Source organism: Stigmatopora nigra, chromosome 21, assembly GCF_051989575.1.
Source record: "Stigmatopora nigra isolate UIUO_SnigA chromosome 21, RoL_Snig_1.1, whole genome shotgun sequence".
NCBI lineage: Eukaryota > Metazoa > Chordata > Actinopteri > Syngnathiformes > Syngnathidae > Stigmatopora > Stigmatopora nigra.
In genome coordinates, this window is record NC_135528.1 from 6,196,138 (window position 1) to 6,214,046 (window position 17,909).

Consider the following 17,909-nt stretch of genomic DNA (forward strand, 5'->3'; position numbering starts at 1 on the left):
AAGCGGGTTGTAATTCGTTCTTCCAAATTTTCCATTGCGTCTGCTGGATCGGCACTTTAAACAGGGAAGATTAAAAGGTTTAAATCTTTTTTTTGTGAATAGAAGGTTGCCTTCGTGCCAGACGGAAATCCTAGTCAATGAGGCGGCATTGATTGTGCAAGCTTTGTTGTTGCTCTAGTCTAATCTAGACTGACTGCAAGATGTGGCAGAGAGGAGGTAACATATATCAATGGTAGTTTAACTTTAAAGATTACTACTATACTAAATTGAATGGATATATGCCTGATTTCTTTTTAAAGTGCTTGTGTGTGGTGATATCTTACCATAAGTTTGCTTCTGTGGGCACAACCTCAATTTTGCTTTTACTTACAATCCTTCAATTGGAGGTTTTGTACACATGTCAGATAATAATCCAATATAATAATCCACAGGCTACAGGAATGCATCTCTGGTTTCAATTTGTTAATCATCCCTAGTAGTGATTCCCAAACGGGGGGTCCCTGGACGTCCGCTAAGTCCTCTTAACTAAATTTAAATGCTGCGTAAAATATTAAATCTGATGTTAGACGACTATTATTTATATCCAATAAAAATGCATTAAATTTCCCGGTATTTTCTGTTAGATTAGGTTAGAATTTTGATGGGAAATTTCTTGGTTGCATTAGCAAGACCGGCATAAGACACAGAAGACATTGTAGACCTAGTTAAATAATTAAATACCAAAATGCAATATAAATAGACCAAAAAAGCAGCGAAAACACAAAATGAACAAGAAAAAGTTGCTGTTTTCTTTAAAAAAAATATTGTGTGTGTGTTAAATGTGTTATTTTACATGTATAAAAAGCCTTAAAGTAGGTAATATAGAAAAAAAAAACCTACATCCTTTCCTGGAGTTCCCGTAAGACCTTGTGGACCAATGTCACCCTTTTGACCTTTAAAACCCTGCCAAAAACAACACAAAAGAATGAGAAACCTACGGATGACTGAAAATGACAACATACTTTCTTAAACTTTTCACCTTGAACTCAGCCGCTTCCCTCGAGTTGGCAGTCAACATCTATGGAAGGCAAAAACAAGTGAGGCCTAAATCAATGACCTGATTCGTAAGGAAAAAAAGCACACATCACACACACCGCTGGCGCATAGCAAAAGCGACACCGCGAATAGTCACCCATCCTGGAGGACAACGAGCAAGAAAGCCAATACACAAACACACACAGACCTGGAAAAATGCATGCATAATGCAGTCGGAACACAGGCGTGACGCCGAGGTATATTTTACAATTTAGATCGGGTAAAATCTCATCCAAGCCTAACCGGGCTGACACTGACTTTGACTCACCAGTGAATAAAAAACATGACACATACATCATTCACAGCTTTGGAGACGAGTATGTGAGAAGTGAGAAGGATTTCAAACCAGTGGGAGGTCGCCATGTGACCCATAGTAGGATGTTTGGAACTCACCGCTTCGCCTTTCTGGCCATTGGTTCCTTCTGCACACTGAGGGTAAAAACACACACAGTTGGTGATTGCATTTTTATGTTTAAAGGCGACTTTTTTTTGGTCAGACTTCAAAATACAGCCAAATTTAGGAGGCATTTGTTTTGCTGTAAAACAGCATGCTTTTAATGAGCAAGAAGTTACTTACTGGACTTGAATGGACCCCAGAACAGTCATCACCCTAGGATAAGACAAAAAAAAATTTTTTTTGGACTACTTTTAGCTTTAAGGCTTGTCAGGGCGTGTAATAACATCTCACATTCCACTGATATTAGCTCTACTGCACAATCTAAGACTCACCCGGTTGCCTTTTTCCCCTTTGAATCCAGAAACTCGAACAAGATTCAAAACCTAATGCAAAAAAAAAAAAAAAAATGTCACAAAAATGACAAAATGACATTATTACATCCAATGGGAAAACAAATGGAATTAATCACAATATTAATGGAAGAGATTGAATACTATGAGGTAAACATCTAATTTTGTTCCTTTCTGTTTCTGCATTTACCAGGTGATGGCACTATTTCATAAAAATAAAGCGCTGTATATGGGCTACAGTTCAAAGTTAAAGAGCATATGATGTGCAGACATGCACTCACATTTTTTTTTTTACACATGGAAGACAGGGATCAGTAAGAATTGTTGATTCCCTCACGCAACTGAGCCCAGCAGATGTTCTGCAAATGGAGGGCTTGCACACTTAAAATAGAAGACTATTTAAAAACTAAAAATGATGAAGGCTTTTTTAAAAATAATAGTGTTGTTATACAAGAATGCCTTTCCTTTTTTGACAAGCCTTTAACAAACTAAAAAATATGTGTTATGTTGATTATTAATAAGGATGTAGACTGGGTCTGGTTTCCTCCCCTTTGCAGTTTTTGAAAGTGAAAGCCATTCGTGGCAAAGGGGTGAGTCACTGTTTCCAAACTCTTGTCTCTGATAGTGCACTTAGTCAAGCCCTTTTAGTGAAAAACCTTGGAGGTTTTGTTTGTGTTCTTGAGAGGGAATAGTAGTAATGCCACTTTCATTGGAAGTCATGCTTCAGGCATCTTCAATGCAGACTGGTATTTCCTTTTTAAATCTCATTTAAATTTTTTTTTTGTATTTGCTTGTGTTCGTACTATATTTGAATACAAAAAGAGTGTTTCTTAAATTCAAAAGAAAATACATAGAAAGGCAACCAATTTATTAGCTTTTCCTTATTTCCTATGGGAAGAATTGCTGTTTCATTATTATACATGATGACAAACAGCACTACATTGTTTGACTATAAATCAAATATTCTTTTTTTCAAATACCCCAAAATCTTTCATCTGAATGCAGTGTCCTAGAATTTTAATAAATAGATCAATTCAAATTCCTGCATGACTTTCCTTTTCAAAAAAGATGAAATATACTGCTGATTTTTCAACCTAAAAAGTTTTTTTTTCTCACAAATTCACAAGTTATTCCATTAAAAAGTAAGTAGAACAAGAACACTGGGATAGAAATTATTTTCCGACATATTTTTTTACGTAAAGCGGCTGAACAGAACCCAATTTGAGCCTCAGATTGGATTTATTAATATTATTACATTTTATATAGTATCCACTATACTATGATCAGATTCCTATGGGTAAAGTACATTTATTTTTCTCCCCGCCTGAAAAACATATGCAAGTGCAGTTCTTCCACATTTGTTTACTTATATATCTTGTGGGGGGATTTCGGGGGGTGCTAAACCTAATAACCTACATTGAGGGAAGGTGGGCAGGTGCACAGGAGCAACATAATGAAGCATCTAGAGTTTTGTGTTCTATTTGTGAAAAGAACATGTTTTTTTTGTTGGTGAATGACAAAATGTATCAAGCATGCACAAATCCCGAGTGAGACGTATAATGAGGTGAAATTCAGTCCTCAGTCAATCAAAGGGAAGGGTGAGGGAGCAAGGGAGAAACAAAGGAACACTTCTTTTTCATTTTTTTTTTTTTTTTTGCTCTAGCATCAACGATAGAAGAAAAGATTTGCATGCATATATGCATGGGTGGACACATTTTTTTAAAGAATTACATTAGGCTAAATAAGTTAACATAGTCGTAATTCAATTTAATGGAGGGATAGACTTACTTTTTCTGCTAGATCCTTGGATGAGAAGATATCCTTTTATGGAAAAAAAATGAGATATTAGTAGTTTAAATTAGTTGTTAAGGTAGAAATATAACATTTGCAAAAATAATAGTACTAGTTAAAAAATAAATTGCCCTTAAAAATTAAATTATTTGGGATTATTATTAAGTGGACTATACTTTCAGAGTGATCTGAAAACCAGTAGAGGGAGCTTCTTTAACACTAATTTGATTTAAAACTACAGTTTGAGAATCACTAAATGTGTTTAAATGTTAGGAAATATTCCCACAATGGCATGAGAAAATCTTGTTCTGGGTGCTTAAGTGTTTACGAAATGACAAAATACTTTAAAAATATATAATATATAAATATAATGTCGGTGATAATACGATGAAGAGCTGCGAACATTATTCTACACAATAAAAGCCTTCTCAGCACATTGCTATGCAGGCAGATTTTCCCAAAAATGGATTACAGGTGAGCCAATGGTGACAGCCGAGTGTGGAAATAAAATGGATGTTTTCTGGAACCATATTTCCGATTGATTACTGTTTGATGATAATGATAATATGTAATCTACTGCACTCTATATTCCATTAAAATGAGTGATGAAACTAGTGGCAGTCAAACCAACTTTATATATAAATATGTTTTTTCATTATTGGCAATTTCTAAGACAAATCCACATTAATTTGAATGGACAACAGGCTGTATAATATCAAAAAACTGCAGTAGTTAATGTATACAATGTATTACCTGGCTAAAAGTATTTTCCAAGTCATTCTCTGCAGCTCGCCGGCTCTTAGTGGCATCCAATGGGCACTGTAACCATGAAAAAAAACCCCATAAAATATCATTTTTTAATGTTTCTCATATGTATCATAGCAATAACATAATGAATAATTTAAAGAGGAGAGGAAAAGTACTATTTATTCAAATCCTAATCAAATTTCCTCAGTGCAAACCGGCTTGGAAAACCACCATCATGTATCTTGTCTGTAGAGGATTTTGGATGCTACTGAGTGGTTACTGCAATTTCATATTTTATGCTTCATAAAAAATATGCAGAGATACAGTTATGGGTTTAAACAGAGCTAATGGCTTATTTTTTCAGATAGATTTTGGAATCTATCAAAGAAACCTTTGTTTTTGTATACGCCTTGAGCCTAAGAATCAATATTTTGGAGAATAATCTCCAAATTGTGCAAAAAAAATCTTACTCGAGCTCCTGGTATCTCACAACAGGTCTCCTGATCGGCCAGGGATGGGTCGCAATAAAGCACCAGCTGCTGAATGTCCATCTGAGAGAGACAGAAAGATAAATAAAGCGAGCTCAAATGAGGCGGTAAACAAAGTGGAGAGCCAATTAAGCGTTTCATTTATATAAAATGTTGGCAAAGCTCTTTGTCAGGAGCTGTTTTTTTTTTTTTTTTGCCTTTGTGCCTGTGTGTGTGTGTGTGTGTGTATGAATGGCCATTTCCTGTGTTAACCAAATACCCTGCATGCTTTCAGCCTAATGATGTTAATTGATCTTTAAACTAATATAAATGCCAGGATTACTGGATCCATTCGGCGTTAATAGGCCAGCTCACGGCGTGCTCATTCTCCCAGGTAGTCTGCTTGCTTTTTAATCATGACTGAACAAGATTGCCTCATCGAAAAAACAGCACCCGGGAGCGTAATACACACTCCAACACACACATTTAAACATTAGGCTGATATTCATGTGCTTTTTTTGGGGAACACATGTTATTCTTTCATTTTCCTTTATCGCTTGGTCAATAAAGAATCTTTAAATGTGCTGTAAAGGTCTACCAGATAGTCTCATATACTCTGGATTTGTATGTAAGTATGTCTATGTGTCAATAAAGAGAATATTGTGTGTTAAAATAACAGATTAAAAGCATGAGACTCTTGGCAACTATGTCAAATGAATCACTGGAATTAAAAGGCAGTTCAAAACATGTTGAGAAGTTATATTGGGGAAAAAATATATAAGAAACGCCCTTCCTTGATTAAGATACCAGATTTTGTGGACAATAAATTGCATTTGGGGCTTGCAACTTATACTTTTTTTTTCCTATGACCACAAACAGCTTGTTATGTTATTATTGTAGGCTATAATTATCAAGAAAAAAACGTTTTATGTTAGCAAAAGTCCATTTAGACACTTATTGGTTGTTAATTTAAGAAGTTTTTTTCTTGGTTTCTTTTAAAATGGAAAAATCGCCCTATTGTGGGTTTCAGAAGCTTGTAAAAGTAACAACATTTAAAGAGTATTTTATCCAAATGAGCCTATAATAATAAAAATAACACTGTGTAATCCAATCCCGGGCTTTGACGAGATTGGTCGCCCAAACATACCTGCACAGGCCCACCATCAATAGCCCGAATGCCCAGTAGAGTATTCCCACCAGCGAGCGCACTTCCACGGTTCTCCACAGGGTGCGTCTCGGCGTGGCCGCAATCCACTACGAGCGAAGCGGAATCCCGTCGCACGCTGAGCGCCACCTTGTGCCAACGTAAATCCAGCAGCGATTCCACTCCCTCATTAGCGAAGACACAGCTCGCCGGGTCATCCGTCCCCCCGATCCTCAAAGACAGCGACCCATCGGGGCCATTGAGGTCCACAGAAAGCTATATTTTGAGCAAAAGAAGTTTCATTAGAACGGCAAAGGACGTCACAGATGGAAAATTAATCAAATAGGAATATGGAAAAGTAGTAAATTCAAAGCAGGGAGGAATGGGTGTCAGGCGAGAGTAATACGTACACGTGGAAAACGCTTGACGGAGGTGTAGAACACACACATGAGGATGATTTAAAAAGGAAGACATTAATTACACACAAGAGCAGTAGACCTGATAAATCATTCCTAATGAGAGGAGCGGGCCTCCATTCATCATACATATTGAGTATTTAAATCTGGCTTCTAGTGATTATAGGTACTCCCAGGAACTCTTGTGCTTCATCATGCGACACACATGCATGAATAACAATGAAGGGGAACACCTTGCAGTAGGAAACGCTTCAATGGATGAGAAAGAAAGATATTTTAAACAAAGAAGAAGGAGGAGGGAATTGGTTAAGGATAGTTTGGCGAGTAGACTAAAAAAATAAATAAAAAAGACGTGTCGGGGTTGATCATTAATGGGAAGGAAACCGGGATAAAAGAGCAAATGTACAGTGGAAGTAAGAGTGACAGGGTAAATTGGAGGTAGAGATGTCAAGGCAAAGGAAAGGAGGTTGAGGGAAGGTAGATGTGAGGAAAGGTGGAAGTACAAAGAATAATATGAGAAGGAAAAACCTGAGGGTATCCTTGCTCATCAGATATCTGGAGAAGGTAGGTGGTGTCCCTCAGGGCAGGCTTCTTTAATGCCAGGGTGAAGATTAGAGTGAACTCCTCAGGAAGGCCATTAGGAAAAACCTCACTGCAACACAGTAAAGGTCATAATGCTTAATGATGTGTTACGTAGCACAACTTCAGATGGAGAATAATATATGTATAAATATGTGTTTCACAAAGTGAGTGTCATATAATTATCAGTAGAATAGAGCTTATGTTCAAATAGTATTATCTTTTATAAGCAGGGTCTTTCATCGTATGTGAAAATGAGATTTAAAGAAGTTCTCTAAAAGGATTTGTTTAAAATTAAGAATTCCAAGTGCTGATGTGGAGATGTTATCAAAAGATTTGTGGAGAAGTTTAAAATGTGCAATTGTCTACAAGGACATTAACAATTTGAGAGTGTGATAAAAAGGAAAATATGTAAACTGAGGTTTTGTGAGTTGATATTTTCTTAGAACAGTGATTTGATGAGCAAACCTTGGACTGAAGATGTAAAAGAGGACAGCTATTCAAAAATAAACATTTTTGAAGTTGAATTTTCATATTCAGTTCATATAAAAAGCATTAAAATGACAGATATTCCTTTAAACAGCAGCATATTAAGCTAAATGTAATTTTTTCTTCTCTCTCACTTGCTTTTAAGCTGTATTTTTGTCATATAGAAGTCTTCAAAGTAAGAAAAAATATGTTACCATGACCTGATTTATCTTTTTTTGTAAAATTATCCATCAAATATAGATATAAAAAAATGTTACCATGACCTGATTTTTTGTATGTAAAATTATCAATTAAAAAAACTGTATATCATTAAGTTTACTTATTTTTTTGCCATATTAAAGTATTATTATTTTCCAGAATTCAAATGAACTCTTCCTCCTGATGTGCTTGAGGCTAAAACGATAAGGTCCATGCCTTTGTGTTTTTTTTTTTTTTGTCCTTTCTTTTTGGATACGCAATGGTTGTTTTCCTATTTCCGTTTATTCCCCCCACACATATTGCAGGATGCAGACAGCATTATAATGCAAAGCACACAATGTGCCAGTAACCCTTTGGCACTAATTTTCATAGCAGATACAGCCCAGCAAGCCGCATCCCTTCGTTTTGGTCAAGGGCATCTAAACACACAAATTCAGACAGACAATTATTCACTGCATGAAGGTGTATTGAGGGATGGAAGGTTCACAAACAATCTCAATGAAATGTATGCTCACTGAGATGGTAAATACTTGCTCTGTTACTCTACTCAATGATGGCAGCTGGCTTTTTTTCCTTTTTTTTGGAGCCCAAGGAGCGATTTATGACTGAAAAATGATCCAATTGCAACTTCCAGACATGATAAAAAGTGTACAAGGTTAGAGGTAAAAGTGACAAGAGAACTGAGAATTAGATTTAGAAAGAAATTATACAACATAGTTAGATATTTTAGTCCGTTTCCCTGCTGTTTTCCCTTTTGTCAAAGGCTTTGATGTATTTTTTTATTCCACTTTTTCAAAGTTAACATTATTTTTGTTGCTATTTGCTCTCCAGGCTCTCTCTAAAAATGTATTTAATAATTATTTTTCCACTTTAGTACTCTTAAATTCCATCTCTATACAAAGCTAACATATAAACAAACTATTTTAAGGTAGTTGTTCTTGTTTTGAAGCATTTTAGCCTAAAGGCAAGTTCCTATTTGGAATTGTTTTTATACGATTTATCACAGAACAAACATGGAACCAAACTAATTAAAATGTTGTGATTGGAATCGGGACTGGAAGCCATGATATCAGATACTTTTCTGGCTTTTGATTCACTTCAGCTGCATTAAAAAAAAAAAATCCTAAATCAATCAAACCCTCTTTTTCTGAGCGATGGCCATCTCGCCTTCAACGGACAATAAAAACGAGAAAAAAAACTGTGAGGCTTCATTTGCCTGTCACTCATTTGTGAGCCGATTAGCCTCTGATATGAAACGTTGTCTCTGATCACTTCAGCTCGCTGTAGATCAATTAAAATTAAAAAGCTACTTGAGTGACAGCACGCGTCTTTGATATGGATTCAGCACACGGAGACACATTTAGCTTGTAACTACAAAAGAATGCAATCACATTCACAGCAGGGAAGCCCTGGAACAAGCTCCATTTATATTTATATCCCTCATTTTCTGAACCACTAGGGCATGGGTAGGGAAACTATGGCTCGGGAGCCTTATGTGGCTCTTCTGGTGGGTGCATATGTCTTTCTTATACTTTAAAAGGGGTGAAATGAGTAAAAAAAATGCACATATGTTCATGTATTTTAAATTCTGAGTATGAATCTCAAGGAATAATATTTGAAAATATGAATTGCTTATGGTTCTCTCTGTGAAAAAGGTTCCTGAGCTCTGTACTAGGGTCATGAGGGGTGCTGGAGCCTATCCCAGAGGTGGGGGACACCCAGAATGGATGGTCAGCCAATCGCAGTGCACAAGGAGACAAAAAAAAAACATTCATGCCCATCTAAGTGTCTAATCTTAAATGTGGGCGTGAATGGTCATTTGTTTAATTGTGATTGACTGACAAACATGCTCCAGCACCTCCGAGTTTTGAACTTTTAGCAAAGTTGTGTGTGCATTCAACTCACTCAGTGGGGCGAATGATGGAAGTCTTGCCTAAGCGGAGGATGACGGGTCCTCGTGGATTCCGGATCTTTTTGATGTCTTGATTCTTGAGGAGGGAGAACCGCCTCACCAAATTAAAACCTAAAAATGTCATTGAATTATGTCAACATCCTGATTTAAAAAAATAAAAAGATGGAAGAAGAGAAAGTTTGCATCACCTGTGATGTTTTCTCTCGGTAAATGAGGAAACTTCCATTCTTCTACTTGTAAGTCTGGGCACTGTATATCTAGAGAGAAAAACAATAAGTTGAAAGTTGGATAGAGAAATGTGTCAATCAAATATTCATATAATATTCCATTGAAAAGGTGAGAATATAATTCATTTCAATAGGACTGTCTTATATTCCACGGTTTTCCACGATAATGACCAGTCCACTTTTGATGGGGGATAAAAAAAAACATTGATTTAGAGAAAAGGATAAAGGATAGTTGTGATAAGTGATGTTAGAAAATGTTAAAAAAAAATGATGAGCCTGACAAAATGAGGTCAAATCTGTCCTGAGAGGAACACAACTCAGTATGACAGGTTGTCTCGCACTGACTTGATGGACATGTTCTCACCTTGTCGAGAGAAAGGGGCAGGGGGTATCGAAGAAAACTGTTGCCTGTCAATTTAGCCTGACAGACTAAAAAGAGGGTGAGTTGAGTTGTTATATAAAATGTGCGGGGAAAAAAAACTGGGTAAAAATGGCTGTTGTACGCAGTTAATTGAGCTCTTTGGGGCCGAGGATCATACGACTGAGAAATACATACACACTCATTTTCTTTTGTCAATCTTCAAATAGAAACTGTCTTTCAGAAGCAAGACTTTAATGTATAACTACCAAAAATAACAAAGTCATAATAATACAGCCCAGCTCCCAAAATTTGCTGTCATTAAAGCCAAAAACAAATTGCAGCTCAGAAGGGATATTTTGCGAAATACATTATACATTTCTCATTAGAATCTAACAAAAATAAGGCTTATTATTTAAGGAACTAATGAACAAAGGGGGTAGTCTGAAGAAATAACCTGTTTTGAGAATAAATGTGATTTCTTTTTTCTCCAATTTAATGGATTTAATTGAGAATTTGGATGAAATAAACTTGGGTTGCATTGAGGCATGCCGCGCCACATGTAAGTCATGTCAAGGGCTAAATGACGAGAAAAATTCCAGCGTAATTAAGATTGAGGAATTTAATTACAGATGCCCGCTGGTGAAGACATCCGCTATTCATCTTGACGCCCCGCAGCATCTGCTCAAATTTGTGCCAGCACATAAGACAAAGAATCAAAATGTTTGCAAGCCGTCTGTGGGATTGGCATACCTCCTTATTGTTGTTGTTTATGTGTGAAAATCAAGGTGTGGTCAACAAATGGCAAATGGGGATGGATGAGGGGGGTTAGTAAGTAAAAAATATGTAGTTTTCTCATCTACTGCACTGATACTAGCTTCTGCAAAATCAGCACCCACTCAAATATATCTAAAGCATTTGAAACGAGGCCCGTTTCAAAAAGACGCAATATACAAAGACGGTCTATATCCCCATTCAATGTCTTCAAAATTCTGGCATATTGATGTCAGGGAATCTAAAGAAATGTCTTTTTTATTCTTTTGTTTTTATCGCCGCCGCCGCACCCTCCGTGGCGGTGTCAAGATGAAAGCCTCGTCGGTCGTATAGAGATTATGGCTAGAGGCGAGCAAGAAGAAGGAAGCGTGAAAAAGCTCAACAACACATGAAGGAATGAGGAGGGGAAAAAAAGGAAGATGACAAAAAAAGAGGAGGAGAGAAAAGCCGAGGGTAATTTGCGTAATGCCGTCATTTAAATGCACCTATTTCTTCTCTAAATAAAGTATAGCTTAACTTGGCTGGTACCATATTTTCCAGACTATAAGTTATCATTGTTTGTTTGGGCCTATGACTTAATATGTCATATTAACAGGTGGCTATTTTATCTGTTATTCCCTATTTTATTGTTATACTTTAATGTAAAATGGTTGTTCTTGTTTTCTGAGCAATTTAAAAAAGATGAATGCACCAAATCCAATATATCATTTTAGTTTTTGCCTCTTATTGTCTATTTTTTAACAAGTACTCTTGTAATTAGCCATAGAAAGTCAATTATCTTGGTTATCTGGTTGCGTTTTCCTACAATATAGTTTGATCACAAACACATCATATTCCCAAAAGACGTACATTTTGTAGTGTGTTTGAGTGCATCGGATATTTTACTAATGTAACGTTATTAGAGTGTCCTTCTCTTCTACTGCCTACTTGTGGCAAGGGTCACCGAAAGCAACTCATTTGTGAGATTCCCTTGGATCATACACTTGATAAGTACGTATTCATTAGGGAGAGAAGGTCAGAAGTTTGCTTGCACTGTGAGTTTTTAACAAGGAAGGATACTTAGCTATTGAATGTGCAGAACAGTGTGGCATTCACAGATAATTGGTCTGGGCCGCTGATCAGCAAAAAAAAAAAGTCTTTTTCTCAGATAATCCAGTAGCTCGGGATATTAAAGTCATCCAAGCCATAAGGGGAGGGGGTTTGGCTTTTGATGTGAGATGTCGTTGATTTACGACAATATTTCAACTTTGCCTATATTAGGCCAAATGAGAAGGACTAAAGAGCTAATAAAAATGGAGGAGGAATTAAAGTGGGAATATATCGCAGGGAAAAACTGTGCTTCTAGACAAATGAGACAGTAAATTTTCCTGGTTGCGTTCCAAAGAAAACTTGGAGGAACAATGCTTCAGTGGTGGGCTCAATTACTTGGTCAGGAAGTTCGTACAGGAGTCAACCAATCACAGCCATCAAAGTAGGATGGGGATTTAGGACTGGTGCATTGAAGATATATCTTTATGACAAAATGGTCAAGATTTTATCACAAAGTCCATGGTACGATGGTCAAACTCAAAATGACATAGGCTAGACACGATTAAGCTAAATTTTCTAGTCTATAGACATCTAAAACCATGACGACCTTGAAAGATAGATTACAGAGAAGCAAAGTATTGTGAAAGCTGCTAATTTAGAGTCAGGATATTAGAAGAATGTTTCATTTCCGTCCAAGTGAACAACTTGATGCACTTTCTGGATCTTATCTGGCTCGAAATTTAGTTCCATGACAGGTCTGGACAGTCCTGGAAAACTTATCAATGTATTTTTGATCAAGTTATAAACAATAAGAGTAAACTGGGATAACTCAGAGGAGTTAACAAAACATTTTCTGAAGGTCATGCCTAAGAATGTTGTTCCACATTTACATTCCTGATGTTAGAAAACACAAAGTGTCAGAAATCGATGCTTGGCAATTCATGCACTGACAAGAGAAATCATTTCAAGACAGCAGAAAGTCGAAAGTGCGCAAAAACATAGTATCACCTTAGCAAAGCAGTTTTGATCAGCCCGAGAGGAACTGTCTCTCGGGGGTTGACGGGCCGCAGTTCTGCAGCACGATTCCTCAACACTAGTTTTAATTAAACTCCCTCCCCAGATGTAATGTCAGCAAATTAGCAGTAAATTGAGATTTGGATGAGTCAAAGGAATAGTTGGCACAATCTTATCGTTTTTTTTTTTGCCTTAGCAAAATGTGAAAGGCTGAGAAATTGAGAGCCTATTTTTTTTCTTAAAGTGGGGGCTGCGAACTGGCGCAGTTTCGTCTGACTAGTCAGTGATGAGGGGCTCCCCGGGGGGACTTCCTTGAAGCTTCTGGAGCTCCAAAAGCCGCGAGGGGCTGACGTTGCACTCAAGTGATATCACGGCTTTTCCCCCCCGAAGAATGCTAGCAACATTTGTGACAGGTTTAGAAAAAAAAATACACCATTGGTACGTCAAAAAAGGTGATTATGGGTGAAAATGTCAGTCAATCAAACATGTGGTAGAGATGATTGACAGCTCATGTAGAGAAAAGTAACCACATATTTTTTAGCCACAGCCTGACCAAGTTCGCCACTAACAGCCGGAAACAAAGTAAGTCATAATTATGTTCCTTAACACAGGATGCGTTGAGCCACATTGGCTCAGGGGTTGTAAAGATGAACCGGTTGCTCGAGCGGCGCTAGTTTTTCAAACATTTATAAGACGGGCTTTTGATGAAGTTAGCAGGGATGCAATTCTTTGGAAAAGTGAAGACATGTAATACTTTGTATTCAGTGCCGCAGTGGAAAGGCTATTTTGTTATATGGGTTTCATATCAGTTTACATATTGAGCTATGCCACGTTCAATTAAACCAGGGGTAGGGAACCTACGGCTCGGGAGCCATATGTAGCTCTTTGGATGGGTGTATATGGCTATCCGCAAACCTATGTGGTAAAATATGGGATCCACTAGTGAGAGACCCAAGTTCCGAACACAACAATGGCAGCCTACACTATCTCTAGTGCCTTTTTAATCATAATTGTTCTTCATTAGACTCGTCTACATGCATACTCTCATTGATACTCATTGATTAGAGACATTGTTCTCAAAAGAATTCACTTTTTTTTTACTTTTAAAGAGGTCAAATGAATAATAAAGGAAATATGAATTGTTTATGGCTCACTTCGTCAAAAAGGTTCCCGACCCCTGCTCTAAACTATGGATATATTTGTGGGTTTTCTACACACTACAAGTCTATAAAAATATATTCAAGTGGACAAAGCATTTTTAAGCTTACCTTGCTGCGATGGAAGTGTTTCACACCATGTGAAGCTGATGGCCAGCAGAGCCAAGCTAGCACCAAGAAGCCACATGCTTTCACACAGCTGAGCCACCACCTGATGGATAAACACAAATTAAATGTCAAACTTATTTCGTAGTCTCCCTGCACGCCTCTGCGTGAAGTTGACAAATTAAAGTGCCACGCTGTCCATATCGAACTGATGTTTATTTATGAGTCGGTGGTCGTCAATGCGTTAATTATGGACTATGATGCAGGTTTTGCTAGCGGCATAACCACAATGTGCCTCGTTAGGGAGTGTTTGCTGATCAATTCATTATTTCCATCCATCTGCTTGCTTGTCTAACTGGGCTTCAGTCACATAAAAAACATACAAGTATTACATTAAAGTGGATCTGTAGAACAACAACGCATTTGAGGAATACAATTGAAACATGGCTTCATACCACAAAAGATAACAATCGTTTTATATGCGTCTTGGTTCAGTCACAAAATAAATATATTGACTGACTTATGATTCCAAAGCTGAGGCCAGATTCCCTTCTGCTATTCCTACCAACCCATTTATATTCCATTCGCACCCTGGCCTCACCTGTTTTTGAAGATAAACACAGCAATGCACATACATAAACACGGCATTCATCCACTCTGAGTCACATTAGCACAGCAGCGACTGACCCGGATTTGCCCTCAGCATATGTAAGAGGCGTTTAACTCTGCACTGTTTACAGGGAGAGCGGAACCCTAGAGGCAGGTGTGTGAGGAGACCTGTCCTGTCGTCCAGGAGCGATGACCTCCACCTCTGTGCAACCCCCCTTGGGGGTTATGCAACGTAGTCCCGCTAGCACTTCAACGCCTGCTGCAATGCGTCTGGATGCAGCTCACATTGTACCGCAGTACGACCGCAGAATGGAAAATTTGATCAATGCAAAGAAGTCTCCCCACGAAGTTATGATGCACTGGAATGAATATTACACGGTTATATATTTTACCGGGATCGGTCAGGCTAGTTTCGGGCCAAGTTTGTTTCCCGATATTTGAGCCAAAGGTAAAAATAATGAGGGAAACATCGCAAAGTTCACATTTTGTAGGATATCGCTTTTGATGGACTGATGTTTCCTAGCAAATTTTGCGTCAGGCATTCGGTTTATGTAGCTATAACTCAACAATACTTCATTGGCTTGTTTGTATATGATAAAAAAGGGTGGTTTTCTATTTAAAAGACTAATGAAATGTGTGGGTACGGTACTTTACTTTCACAGACATCCAAAGGTACAATCCGCCCCGGTGCAGAACAATTTTATAGTGAAATAACAGTAAGGGGAAACATCGTGAAACTATATTTCTCCCTGCGGCTGCTTGGGCAGAAGGTTAATCAAAGCCTCAGATGGCTTTTTGAGCACTCGAAACCTGCAGCCATTACAAACGGCCAGATAGCACATAATCATAATAACAAGTAAATTCACACAATGCATAATTCAGAACGGGAGACTGATGCATGTTTAAACAGCTCATTGCATTCATTTTTGGGAAATGATCCAAGTTTTTTTTGAAGGATTTGCAAATTACATTTTTTTTATTTAACTGCAACTACTCTCTGCTCAGAGAAGATAAAATTGGGCCACTGTAATTGACCTCCAGGAAGTCCCTAAAGCAGACGATTGGCATTGGCCATTTTTAATGAATGCTTGGTGTCCTCCCAATATATATTTTTAAAGCAATAGATGTCCAATTCCTATTGACTGGTAGTGAAAATAAAAAGCTTTTTTTCTTAACTTAAGCCATGAAGAAAAAGACACTTGGGCAAATTTCCATTGGATTAATTGCAAATTCCTTCAGGATATACCACAGTTCTTAGCCTCAAGAGAGTTCCAAGTTTATGGGCTGTCTCTTGAGAAGCCAGGCTTTCAACTAATAATTTAAGACTCTCCCAAAACATGCAAATTTTAATGGTAGCAAGCCTAGACTCGATTTACCCCAAGTTGAACACTTTTTACATCCCTGGATTAGAATTTGAAGAAACCCAAAGTGAGATCCCTGCAGCTGGTCTGTAGACTGCATGCAATAACTAGGGAAAAAGTAAAATATGACATGCTAGCTAAGGCAATATCTCAAAGCATGTTTTCGCTCAGGATAAGCTGAGGCAAGTTTTCAAGAGTCTTACATTCTGGTTACTGTCCAAGAACTTCAATATTCAGTAATGAGAAACAGGCTGACAAAGTTGCAAGGGGAAGAAGAGGAGGGGGCGAAAACAGGACAGTTAATCTCTGAGAGGGCCTACTCTAGAACGTCTCAAGTTACCAAAGACCTCCACACTTTTTCAACATGGCCTCCTTCAAAGAAAACCAAAGAAAAAAAATCATCTCATGACATAATATATCTGGCCCAGGGCCTATAATATGCATGGTTGGGTGAACCTACCCCAAGTGTTTCTAGTCTAAATTTCTGATGAAATATTCACTGCTGACCCAAATAAACAAAGGGTCAAAGGGGTAAAAGATTTGACTGCAACAGAAGCGACTGTCACACTTACCGGATCGCCTGCAGCCAACATGGGTGGCCAATGGCGTTTTAAGGATAAAATGAGGACTTTTGAATTAACGACTACAAATGAGTCATATTCTCACGGGTGTGTAACATTGGGTCAAGAGTCCCTGGAGATATTGAGATGTAAAGTAACTTCTCTTTTCACTGATGCAGTGATAATTGTGTAGGGGAAAATGCAAATGCTGAAAATGAAGCACTCCAGGGAGTGCAAGGAAGAGGGTTGCATAGGCACTGATGTTCAATCCTGGCTAATGAAAAAAACATATGGGACTTTGAGAGCAATGTTTTTTTACAAGGTTGTTTAAAGCTGGACATTATCGCTTTGTCTTTTGTGCAGTGATTCAAGCAGATGAAAATCACCATGCCATGATGTGCCGCTTATTTTTTTCTATGTTCTCGTAGCCTGAGTCAGCATTAAAGTCTCGGCTTGATGATATATGACTTTCATAAGCAAGTCGGAGTAAAAGATGCACATCAATTTTAGCCGGGTGCTTAACAAACTTACAAGGTACTACGAGGCGTAAAGTATATACTATAAAATTGGGCTCACAAGTTTTTATATCCACTTTTTACTTGGAGTAATTGGGTATGGTAACGAGTTGTTAAAGACAAGAGTCAAGGGTCAAATTGGTGGTTTTGAGCGTCCAATCATAGTGAAGATATTGACTGGATATAAAATGTAAAGTAGAGTGACAGAAAAGACAGCATCTGGAATAACATTAAAGTTGCCAAGAACTTTTTTGGGGAAAAATTCTTTCTTAGTTTGCACTTGTTCAGTCAGTTTCTGCCAAACAACATGTTGCAATCTTAGTCTTCTGTTTATAAAGCAATTTCCGGGGAGAACTCTGCATTCCGTCTCTGCTTTACACATTACATGACATTCATTCTACATACCTTAAACTTTTGACTGAATCCACTTATGTGAATTTACATAAATCCTCCAACAAAGGCACACATTTGCACGTGCATGTCCGATAGAAGTCAAAAGTAATCCAGTATGTAGCGTTGGTTTGATCCTGTTGACTTTTTGTCTTGAGGCGTCTTCTACAGGGAAGAAAGAAGAAGAAAAGTTACAGCATGAGTGGGAGTCCAACTTTTCCCCTCCCCTCCCTAACGGCAGCTAAT

At 37.7% G+C, this 17,909-nt stretch overlaps 1 protein-coding gene across 1 annotated transcript in view; it reads right to left on the minus strand.

The window, feature by feature from the left end:
- The window catches only part of col16a1 (collagen, type XVI, alpha 1), a 49,012-nt gene that overhangs the window by 16,685 nt on the left and 14,418 nt on the right, over positions 1 to 17,909 (minus strand). The window contains exons 7-20 of the mRNA XM_077744036.1: positions 17,679 to 17,828; positions 14,235 to 14,334; positions 9,753 to 9,821; positions 9,558 to 9,675; positions 6,915 to 7,038; positions 5,974 to 6,246; positions 4,830 to 4,910; positions 4,366 to 4,431; positions 3,610 to 3,642; positions 1,804 to 1,854; positions 1,652 to 1,684; positions 1,468 to 1,503; positions 1,019 to 1,057; positions 880 to 942 (exon numbers count right to left, since the gene is read on the minus strand). Of these exons, the coding sequence (XP_077600162.1) occupies positions 880 to 942; positions 1,019 to 1,057; positions 1,468 to 1,503; positions 1,652 to 1,684; positions 1,804 to 1,854; positions 3,610 to 3,642; positions 4,366 to 4,431; positions 4,830 to 4,910; positions 5,974 to 6,246; positions 6,915 to 7,038; positions 9,558 to 9,675; positions 9,753 to 9,821; positions 14,235 to 14,310 (1,062 nt within the window). The 5' untranslated portion in view covers positions 14,311 to 14,334; positions 17,679 to 17,828. The remainder of the gene's footprint in view (positions 1 to 879; positions 943 to 1,018; positions 1,058 to 1,467; positions 1,504 to 1,651; positions 1,685 to 1,803; positions 1,855 to 3,609; positions 3,643 to 4,365; positions 4,432 to 4,829; positions 4,911 to 5,973; positions 6,247 to 6,914; positions 7,039 to 9,557; positions 9,676 to 9,752; positions 9,822 to 14,234; positions 14,335 to 17,678; positions 17,829 to 17,909) is intronic.